Source organism: Eleginops maclovinus, chromosome 14, assembly GCF_036324505.1.
Source record: "Eleginops maclovinus isolate JMC-PN-2008 ecotype Puerto Natales chromosome 14, JC_Emac_rtc_rv5, whole genome shotgun sequence".
Lineage (NCBI taxonomy): Eukaryota > Metazoa > Chordata > Actinopteri > Perciformes > Eleginopidae > Eleginops > Eleginops maclovinus.
Genome location: NC_086362.1, coordinates 4,252,223 through 4,263,959, shown reverse-complemented (window position 1 = coordinate 4,263,959; position 11,737 = coordinate 4,252,223). Strand labels below are relative to the sequence as shown.

The following is an 11,737-nucleotide window of genomic DNA, read 5'->3' as shown; positions in this document are numbered from 1 at the left end:
GATTTTGTAGAAAGAAATAGAAACTTGGGGGGGGAGAAAGATTGAGTGAGGGGGCGTTAAAGAGGAGTGTTCAGGGTGATGGATAGGTTTTAATAACACTGACTTGCTTTATGAAAAGGTTATAAACATTCATTGGAGGTTTCCCCCCAAAAAAGCATTGTAGCGAACCCCCAAAATACCTCAAAGCGTTTTACATAACTAGAACCAGGGAAGCGGTGGCGAAGACTAAACGTGGTCAAAGGAGTCCTGAATATAATTATCATACCTGCCTGTGTTTGTATCTGAAGCTGTACTACTTATTAAAAGGAAAGAAAAGCTGTGCTTGGAGCTGCTCAGACTGAGAAATTGGGAGAATTATAAACAGTATTAAAACAACTGTAGGCACAGCTTGACACCATTTTTTTTCCCTTTCCACAAGACAGCATTATTGTGATTAAACATGCTTCGGGGGATGGAGTTTGAAATGACTTAGTTTCACATGCAGCTTCCTGTCGGGGAGGGGAGGAGGAGGAGGAGGAAGGTTACATGGTCTATTGAGAGATCTAAAAGGTTTATAGGGTTGAGGTGGGTTGAGCGTTGTGCGTGTGTGTGTGTGTGTGTGTGTGTGTGTGTGTGTGTGTGTGTGTGTGTGTGTGTGTGGGAGTGAGTGTGTGTAGATGAGGTTAGAAGCATCCCAAGAGGAGGAGGAGGCCCGTGTGAAGAGGCCCCGCTTATGAGGAGTATAATGGTTTGAGGCAGACAAGAAAAGGTCACAAGAAGTTATGAGACAATATCGGAGTGTATGTACTGTAGGGGTGTGTGTGTGTGTGTGTGTGTGGACATTAAGTGCATATGTGCATGAGTGTGCATGAATGTGTGTGTGTGTGTGTGTGTGTACTGTATTCATGTGTAGTGTTTCAGGGAAAGTTTAAGAAGATCTGACAGTAAGTTCTAATACTGGATGTGTTAGCGTAAAAACTTCCTTGAAGAGAAATTGGAGATAATGTTTGCAGCAGATGGGTTTCCGAGTGTGTGTGTAGTCTAGTCGTCGATACAGATGACCTCTCCGCTGCGTTGCTCCCGCCGGTTTACTAGCAGCTCCACTTCACGCTCCTTCTTTACAGACATGGGTGGCCCGTTCAACGCTGCAGGGAGGGAGAGATAGTTGGATTCAGTTCAACATGTATTGGTCTTTGCTCTCCGTTGTTATCCGGCAAATTCTCTATGAATCATTGTTCTTACTCACGCAAGTAATACACACATTTAGAAAGCATTTCAGAACTGTGAATAAACATCTTTTGGGAATTCATGAACCAAATGCCAAAGACCTCTTTGGTGTTATGGTGAATGTCCAATAGGTTTCACAATTGGACATTTTGGTATGTACTATTAAAACTACTACTTGTGGATGTGTCTTATTGTACATTCCCAAGTAATCCAAGCAGATAGTTTCATGTTTCAAATGGCGTGTCAGGGTTTTAAAGAGGCCCTATTATGCTTTATTTCCTGTATTGTGTTATATAGGTTTGTGTGCATGTAAATGGTCTGCAAAGGCTAAAATCCCAAAGTCCCCTGCAGGGGGCGAAAAGAGGTGCTGCAGCACAGGCGGTATGAGAAAAATAAAGATATTTTTGAACATGAGAGCGTGAAAACATGTCACAGTACAAATATGCGCCTGAAAATGAGCAAAATAGGGCCCCTTTAAAGGTGCTGCAGTAAGTTTAGCACTTTTAACATCAACAAATGATTAGCAGGCAGTAGGGTAGTTGCAGGAAATCAGTACAACTCAGAGGTTAAAAGTTATTCTTACTCTTTCTTAAGAAACCTAAAAAAAAAAATGTTATTGGTTCATTTTCTTCTCTATAACCAGACAAGCACTAGCCAAAAAAAACATCTAAATTCAAACTCTGGTTGTTTTTAGATATTTTAAACTTCTATTGACCTACTTTTTGAACTTTATTCTTCAGGATGTCACAAGGGATTGAGGAAGATGATACTTCCTCTTCGCCACATATGCCAAGATGTATGGGAAATATGGCTTTAGTTTCTAGAAACATCTAAGCGGTGATCTGTCAATCATTATGATAATGCAGCCAAGGTATCACACTGAATGACTGAAAGAGAAACTGCGTTAAGGCTTGTTGATAATACTCTGATATCCTTTTTAATGAGCAAACTTGCATAATACAGTACATCAATATATCATATAACAATAATGATAAAACCCCAGAAATGCATAACCTGGAGAGAGTGAGGCCGGCAATGAGTTAACACACACATTCACACACAGGCACATGAGGTCACGGACACACAAACGCACACATGCATGACAGATATCTTCTTTCTACACGTCTGCACAGCTGGCTGGCTGAGGGGTGTGTGTGTATCCTGAATTTGCTCGGGGAGTGGAACGGCGAGTTTAGCGCTCCTTTCAAAACAAAGCCAGGAATAGACCAACAGCGCACTTCTCTCAATCGCGCCACGGGGAAAGATAAACTGTCATAATACCCCCGTGCAGATCAAAGATGCGATAAAGAGTGTACGGGTTGAAGGCTATGACTATGTGTGTGTCTCTTCAACCAGAGAGAGAGGTTGGGGGGCACTCATGGGAAAACTTGTGGCATTTTGCCAGTTGAGGCCAACAGAAGGGATAGAGAGAAAGTAAGTGAGTGTGTGTGAGAGGAGATTACATTTGATAAGAAGCAAAACAAATGGAGGTAAAGACCGGGTGAAAGAGCAAGAGGAATTACAGTGCAGAGCGGAAAAAAAAGAATCCAAAAACAGAAGACGGAAAGATGATGAAGGGATAAAAATCAGCTCAGGATGGGGAAAGAAGACTAAATACCCATATGTCGCTGTGGCCAATATAAAAAAAGGACTGTAGAGATATGGAAAAGATGCAGTTACATACGTTGTCCCCCAGAGAGCGCTGACATGTATATTTTTTAGCTAAAATGTTCCGGTTTGTACATTTTTAGGTCGTAATTGTTCCAAAAAGTACCGAAAAGATGGTTATTGGCAATGTTTTTGTCCTAAATTCATAAAAGCAGTTCGATGTCGTGAATAGTTCCTCTCTAATTGAAATACTGGTTTACTGTAATTTGTGTAGTGATTGAAATCTTCACTTTTTTCTTAAGTATTTTTCAGCGTTTTTATTATTGTCGGATTCTTTATTGAAGCATGAGTTTGTTTGGCATCACTGAAAACGAATACACCAGTTTCTTTTCCGGGCCATTTCTGACCCGAGTAGCTAAAGTATCACTCATTGGCTTTACAACATTCTTTAAGTAAATGTCTTCTACGGGGAAAAAAAAGGCATATTCCACCAGATAACAGATTCCCTCTGCGATGCCAAACTCACTAAGCAAGACTTCACCTCTGTCCGTCCAAACGCAGAGACATTAACAAGACAGTGTTAGACAGTTATGCTGGCAGTGATATTTTGTAGTTACAGTAAAAATATGATAAATTAAACAGACCACATCTGGACTCTAAGAATTCCTAAAACCTAAACCATTATTCCGCTAAAACTCTGGCATTTGGGTCTGGATGGAGCATCTCAAGTCCAGAAAGGCAATAAAAAACATTCCTGGCCGTAATGTCTCTCCCTGCAGGTCCCTACTACTATCTGAGAGAAGCGACTGCTGCCATGTTGGCAGGAAATGCTTACTGAAAAGCATTTGCGTGTGTGTATCCATGCCAAAACCTTTCATCAGGAACAACCGTCTGCATCTCAACTGTCAAGTGTTTGGGAACAAAAGAGCAACTGCTTGATTTGAGTCTGTCTGACTTGAAAGAGTTCAAATGTTGCGAAAGAGTTTGAAAGCAAATCAAGAATATAACTGTTAAACTGATTTGCTTCATGTTTTCTTTCAAGGCTGGGCTCACGATGTGAACGTCTCTAAAACTGGTAAGAAATCAAAGTGGGTCAGATGTTTAGTCTTGGCTACTTATCTTTGATCAGATATTTCCCTGAAAATGTGTCTTTTGAGCAATTAAAAGCAGCAAAACATTGGTATAATCCCCTTACAAAAAAGAGATACAGACATGGAGTAATATCATGTTTCATTTGGAGTAGTGTTCCTGTCAACCAACTGAGTTTAAGTGCATTAATCTCTCCTTTTAGCTCCATTTTGGGCTCCACCAACTCCTGAATGAATTCGTTTGCTCTTCAGCTGCTAAATGCGCCACAAGCTAGTCGCTAACATTGTTTTGTTTTGGGCTAGTAGTGCACAGTGGGTTTATCAGATTTTCTAGTTAACAATGTTGATGAGAGCCCGGAGACTGAAGGAAAAAGTGGGTGCGGTTAAACCAAAACGATGAGCTGAAAGACGCTAAACTGTCCTGAAACTGCGGAGTGATATTCCTTAGCTATATCATTAAGAGTCTATTCACTTCACACATGCTAATTCGAGTTATTGTAAGTCTATCGTGAGCTTTAATTTGCACATTATGGACAGTATCATTATACAGTAATTAAGTAATGGTTGTGTTAACACAGAATAGAAGATGTGTGAAGTTTAGCTTATTTTGTAACAAAGACATAATAGTAGTTTTAATAGCTTATATTCTTATAGATTTATTAGCACCAATATTGAACATTTTAAATAAGACCTATTTTAGATTTCAAATGCCAGTGCTACCATGCACCTACTCGCATGTAAAAAAAAAACAAACCCATTCACACAGCACCCTTCACACATACAGTAAGTCTTCATTGCAGGCCGCACAACTGCCACACTTCTCTGGTCTTTATGTCCTTTCAGATTAAAGGGAAATACCACTCAATTTTAGCTTAGAAATACTCATAGGTCGTAGAAAAGTGTCGACTGTGAATTTTCACATCTCCCCCTTGCAGAAAAGAGGCAGAGGAGTCTGGGATGTAAAGCTCGACTGCACGCACCGAGGTGGAAAAACGATGATGCAGTCCAGAGTGTTTTATTTTCTCGGGGATCAGGGGACATTTTCCAGCGTGGAATCCATCACGCTGTCACAATAAAGAAGCTCGAGGAACAAAAAAAAAAGTCCCCCAGAGGCTTCAAAGTGAGTCTCCCTTTTCCTTTGCGATGACAGATTACACTCTTTAACTTTGAGGAAGAGCGGCTAGTAAATACCGATATCTGCTCGGCTTAAAAACAGGAAATATGAGCTTAGTGGAGTGATATTCCCCTTTAAGTAACGCCCCCCCCCCCCCCACGGAAAAAGGTGCAATAGTAAATATGCTTTGTAATACAGTACATGTTGTCAGAGCAACGCTGCGACTGACTGTTGGACAAAGGCAATGTTTTTTATGTCTACGGTTCTACGCTCGGTTAGACTCAGGAATGCTGGGGCAAAGAGTCCAAGGAAAGAAGTGTTTTATACTTTAAAAAAATCTCCCTTTTTCCATCTTTCCTTTTCAGATCATCTGAGTTCATCCCTTTCTATTTGGGGTTTCGATGTCAACTAAGCAGAAACTCAGTTTTTGTTGCAGGTTTCGTAGGTTGTGTGTGAGGTCCACGGTGTATAGCTATATATACTGTATGTGTGAGACTGACAAAGAGAGGCGGGCGGGGGGGGGGGGGGGGGGGGGGGGTTGGAGGGCTGCAGAGGAATGAGGGAGTACAGGGTCAGAGCGAGGGGACGGGCTTGTTCAGGTCAGCCGGCGGATGAAGAATTGATCCGGGGGGAAATCTTTTTTTCGGCTCAGTGGGGGAAACAGAAAGTCTAGAGAGGAATCTGTCTGAGCGGCTGCATTCCTATCCGTTCCTGAAAAACCTGTGATTGCATTAACATACCGTCTGTTTTTCACTCTTTCCCTCCTGAGTTTTTTTCAGTAGCGCCTGTTTTCTCCAAGATTTGTTTGTTCCACACAGGTCATCTCTCTTGTTTCTGTCTCGGCCTCCCTCCCCCCCCCCCCCCCCGCCGCCCTATGCATCATTAGAGCTTGATCTCGGAGCCAGCTCCTCACCTCTCCCTCCTTATGTTGGTCGTCTCTCTCTGCAAATGATTGCTTGTTTTCTTTCAAGCGCCGCCACGTCTTTTTTTTGTATTATCCAGTGAGCTTTACCGCTCCCCTTTTTATTCCTCACATTCCGGCAGTGTCAAAGTGCTCTGTCTTTGGGTCCTCATTGGACTTCCTCTTCATGCATTCGACCTTTTATTCTGTTACATTCCTGGATTTTCCATCCAAATTTCCTATGTCCCCTTCCCCCCACTCAGGGTTTCTTTGGTCGGCCGTTGCGCGGCAGGTTCTCCACGGTGTTGCTGAGCCGGTACTTGACGATGATGCTGTGCACCGTGGACTTGGGCATCCTCAGCTCCTGCCCGATGGCCCCCTCGGATTTGCCGTCCTTCCAGAGGTCCACCACCCGCTGCCGCTGCCCCACGTCGTGCTCCTTGGTCTTCTGGCAAGCAGCGTTTGGCCCTCCGGCGGCTCCCCACGCAGCTCCCCCGGTGGCCCCAGCAGCGGCTTCTGTGGGGGCAGACAAGCGGCAGACTGTAGTGGAGACTCGGAGAGGGGGGGAGCAGGGAAATGTCACACTTTACTCGTCCCCGTAGGGAATTGTCTTTTAGTCACTTCAGCAGGACGGGTGCTTCGCAGAGGACAAGTGTGCTCCACTTGAAGGGCCCTAATCTCTACGCCTAGTGTGTGGGACTCCTTTGATGAGCAGCTTCCTCCTGAAACGAGTTTTCCAAACAATGCAGTTCAAGAGATATCGTGAGAGACAGCACAGAACAATCCTTCGCTGGAGCATTGGGTGTATCATTACATTGTTGTAGTTCACAGAGTGCAGCTAAAGTTCTTTTTTTAAAAGTGCCACAGCAGACATGCATATTTCTGGATATGTTTTGTGTACTCAAGTGAGGGAGCTTCTCTCAGGAGAGGGCTATTAACGGAGGGAAGCTAGGAGGTCGCAGAATCAGAGAATTGTGTTGTTTTAACTCTCCTTTCCCTCCCCGGCTGAGGTCAGGAACCAGCGCGACCCCAATCAGAACCATAAATGTGGCCTCGTTTGCGTGCATGTGCCCTGCCAGAGTTCAGGGTGTTCCAACTGCACTGCGAGGCCCCCGCAAGCAAAGAAAAAAAACCTCTTGCGTTCGACTATTTCTGAACAGCCAGCGCCGGGCCCAGCCCTCCCGCCGCTCCACGAGTCACAACACGACGTTTACACAACCAAACGCCTTCTGCGGTTTCCGTCCCTCTCAAAATACCTCGGTACAAAGTCCGAAATGTTTTCTTGGCATGGCCAGACACAAAGCATAATGACATTTTCAGAGATAGGCCCTGGCTCTCTAAAATGCAATGCCTTTGACAGATGTCTCGGTCTACAATTACATAAATCAAGATCCTCTGAGTGAGAGAGCGCTGGGTGTTGTGGTTTCTCTAGGGCAAACCTATCGGGGACTATCGGGTTTTACCAGTTATCTTTGCCACATCGCCGCAATCTAAACATCTCCCAACACGAACACACATGCAGTGCGTCTGGCGAGCACATGCCGTTACCAAACTCATTACGAGGAAATAAATTCACAGGCTGCCTTTGACACACTGCAGGCGAGGAGAGTTGGACAAGACAGAACAAATTCTTTCTTCTTTTTTTTTTTACACAATAACTAATCAGAGCCACAATTGGGGGAAAAAAGTAAACATGCTCGGAGAAGCAAACACAGACAGGTTTGATAGCGCGCCAGACTTTGGCTGTTGCACAATGTGTCGTTACTGCTGAGTCCGGAGGTTTCTGAGGTGGGACATGTTAAGAGATGAAAATGCCTTAATATAGCAGTCAGCACGTTCCTGTTTGATTTGGGTAATGTCTATTTCAGGTGTCTATCTGGCAGCCACATCAGACGCTGCAGATGTGTTTTTCCAATATGGACCCCTTTGTGGCAGGTTTCGCAACTTAAGCTGCGCGGGGAGATAAAGTGTCGACTCAAAGTGCTTAAAGCAGTCTCGCTTTAGAATCCATCAGGTAGTGCTTATTCCTCACATATTAGAGGATTATAGTGAAATCTAAGCATTCAATAGCTCTCCATCACAACACGTTGGTGCGCAGGAATTCTCCTGAAACTCCCAGGAGCAGTCATTCTGATTCTGAATGTTTTTCCACAACAACATAACCATATAAAGATGCAATTCCTCAGATGAGATCTTTAAATAGAAGAAACATTTCCAACTGCCCATCATCAAGAGACCAAAACGACTGTGATTGCTGAGCTTCAGCTGCTTGTGTTTTCTCACACAGATTCCTGATTCTGCTATAGATTGGTGATTGTAAAAAGAAATGTGTGTGCAGAGCTCCTTGCTGAATTCCTTTCCCTCTATCACAAAGTAAATGTAAAGCAGTTATTTATTATTTAGCTTCCACAAAGTTGTGAGACTTGCAAACAATGCATTGCAATCATAGCAGCACAGGCCCAAAATATTCCTGTCTTCAGGCGCTTTAGTGTGGCTCCAAAAACACTAGATCCTACATTTCCCATAATGCAACCCAGTCCTTTGTCAGCGCCTACTCACTTGCATTTGACAAACCCCATACTGTGTGTTTGTAGTGCAGGCTTTATTAATCAGTAGTCTCCAAACCCAAGCACCCTGATGACATCACTATGACATCACCGGGGTTATTTTCTCCTCCAGAGGTCATGACACAACAGCTTTCAGAGGCTAAAATAAAAGCCCTTTTAACAATGAATTAACAATACTTTGTGTCAAATGAGCGGAATGCCCCTTTAAACATGTCTACTTGCTTGAGCGATTGAAGCCGTTTCCTGTCCAAATCTTCCCATAATTATCTTTTATCACCAAGAACGACAAGGCAATCATTTACCTCCAAGGAGGCATAAATCAGGGTTAAACTGCCGACAGATCAAACACACAGGTATTCTTGTGAGAATTATATCGAATACTATAATTATTGTTTTGATTGACTGGGACACGTCCACCCCACTCGCTCTCACACCCACACACACACACCTGCCCCCGCATGTGCAGACTTAAAGGTCTCCCTTAAGCAATTTCTAAAAACACTTTTCCACACACCGGCAGAGATATCAAACCCAAAACGCTGCACATTTATATAAAAATGTAGATTTTTTATGCCATTATTTACCTGTAATTCAGTCTCACATATTTGATAATTTAATAAACTTTGAGATCCCTTCTATTCTGGCTTCTTTTCAAACTGGACTCTATTTTCCCATGTTTTTGAGAGACTAACAGGGACAAACATTTATGAAATTGGACCACTATTGAGCAAGAGGTCTGCAAATTCATCCTATTGGCAGATGCTACACTGTCAATGTATGTCCACATTAACAATAAGAGCCTGTCAACAGCAAAAACACTCACTTTTAGAATAAAAATAACAATTTTATGGTGCACAATTGCCCTAATAGACATAAATCACAGCTGTCTAGACAGTGCTCTTGCTCAATAATGGACCAATTTCTTAAATGATATACTCATTAATCACTTGGACTTAGAAAAACACAGGAAATGAAGGTCCAAGTTGGAACTCTCTACGTTTGTGACATAGTAGTAAATAAAGATGTGTAAAAAGCTTTGAAAACTGACCTGATAAGAAGGATCCTGGCGGCATCTGACTGTAGTTGGCCCCTCCCATGAGTAGGGCGCTCGGGGGGGCGGGGGTGAAGGGGGCTCCGTAGTTGTGAGGGGTTGCGTAGGGTCCCGGGGGAATGGGCTGCACGGAGGAACAGAGGTTGTGATTTAAATAAACAGAGGATATAATAATACGATAAATAAGACAAATCACTTTTAGATGATGTAAGCCGGCAAATAAATCTGCTGACTCAGCACATGAACTCCACAGGTGGGTGACAGGATAATGGGCTCGCTGTGTTTTCATTGGCCGCCCTCCATTTGTAATTTTCCCACTGAAGGCAGGCGGGTTTTAACTTGTGAGTGTGGCTGAGGTTTTTATGGTACACCAGATTAAGTAAAAGTATTTGGTTAATGTACTCCAATTCCAAATACAGTACTTAAATAAACGTGTTTCTACACAGTCTGTTAAAGTGTGTGTGTGTGTGTGTGTTTGATAGTTGCTGACCGGGGGGATGTGCGTCTCGGTGCCCTTGCTGGCCAGTCGGCTGAGGATGCTCCTCTCGGACATCTGCAGGCGTGCGGCGATCGGCGGGACTCTGGACAGCGTGGCGGGGAGGCGGGTCACGTCGGCCTTCATGTCGCTCAGCAGCTCCTCCAGCTGGTTCAGCACTGCAAGCACCAAAACAGACATCAATGACTTCCAATCCACAATTTCACATTTGAGCTCCTACTTCCTGGTTATTTCGCCCCCGATTATTTTCATTAGAAATGTTACGATCTTATTGACAGGGTCAGGGTGCTATAAATAGACTGTAAACGTCTCATCTCAAAGGTCTTTCGGAAAGGTTATAATGAGCGTTTTCTCTTCACAAAAGGATCTGTTCCTGTCCTTTATTATCCTGTCACTCTGTCATCAGATCCCTACAGGGAATTAACTACAGATCCATTTGATAAATAGGTTTATAAGCGGCGTAACGTGCAGAAACACAAGAGCAGAAGTGCACTGAGGGTGTTATCCTTTCAACGGGCACAATATAAACAAGGTCAGGCTTGCCAGGGAGGCAGTGAGGAAATGTTTGGAGCGATCACATAACAGCGTGTAACTTTATCTGCTTGGCTTTACTGAAGCAGGAAGGAAGACTGATTGCACCACAGTTTGTCTGAAGTGTTGATCTATTTTATGTTATGCTTGTGATTATCTGTTAGCCAATCTCTCTCACTTATCTGTGTGGCTGTTTTGGCCCAAATGTGTGGTTTTTTTTCCATTACAGACGGATGTAAAAGAGGAACTTTCCGACCTTTGTGGAGGACGGCGTTGGCGGGCTTGTTTCCCGCCAGCGACTCCTTGCTGAGGTGCTGGTGTGACTCGGCCAGACACTCCACCTCTGTGAAGCGGGCGTTCAGCGCCATGGCCGGGTGGCTGGGGTCCTGGGTCATGTTCAGGTATGCCGCCCGCCGGAGCTGCTCCTCGATCACCAGCGCCTGCTCCAACAGCTGCACGACAACGGGGTCAGATAATGAGGGTTTTTCTTGCGTGTAAAATTAGACCAAAACCACACTTGTAATTTAATTCCACAAGTTTGTTAAGACTTGATGCATTTGCTGGCCAGACTATACAAACTATAAAAAGTGCGTGTAATGATCTATATATATTGATACGTTATTTATGTATACATCTATACTTTTATTTGTCCCCATTCTTTTCCCTTTGGCTATTCCTTGAAAGGCCAAGGTGTCCACCAACTGTCCTTATTTGTTCTTTCTCATAATACCATGAGAATAAATCGTTAGAAAAATAGGATGTCCGCGTGTTCCCTTGTTGGCATGGAAACATTAACAGTAAAGTATTTTGAAATTTAAACAGTGATTCAGATTTTTCCGCACAAAAAGACGCAATTTGCTGTAAATGTGTTGCACAAGAGAGAGAAAACCTTAAATCATACTGATGGGAAATATGTGTTTTATTTTGTGCTGAACTGTGCTTTCTCGATTGCATATTTCCCCAAAATCCCGCAAATATTTAGAAAGAGCAATAACTGTAAACATGTTGAAATAAATAATATATAAAAAAAGAGTAAAGAAAGAAATACGGTATACAGTGAGAAATGTATAAAATAATAAATACATTTCAAATATAAAGACAAATAAAAACTATGGTATCTTATTATTAATAATTAATATGTATTTATTCAATTATTTCTATATTTTTTAATATAT

General features: G+C 43.0%; 1 protein-coding gene across 2 annotated transcripts in view; it reads right to left on the bottom strand.

The window, feature by feature from the left end:
* Window positions 1-5,880: 5,880 nt before the first annotated feature.
* The window catches only part of chd3 (chromodomain helicase DNA binding protein 3), a 30,126-nt gene continuing 24,269 nt past the window's right edge, over window positions 5,881-11,737 (bottom strand). The window contains exons 37-40 of one of the 2 annotated variants that reach the window (XM_063900995.1): window positions 10,819-11,014; window positions 10,026-10,189; window positions 9,533-9,659; window positions 5,881-6,433 (exon numbers count right to left, since the gene is read on the bottom strand). In XM_063900995.1, the coding sequence (XP_063757065.1) occupies window positions 6,177-6,433; window positions 9,533-9,659; window positions 10,026-10,189; window positions 10,819-11,014 (744 nt within the window). In that variant the 3' untranslated portion in view covers window positions 5,881-6,176. The remainder of the gene's footprint in view (window positions 6,434-9,532; window positions 9,660-10,025; window positions 10,190-10,818; window positions 11,015-11,737) is intronic. The other variant, XM_063900994.1, reaches the window with a different exon arrangement.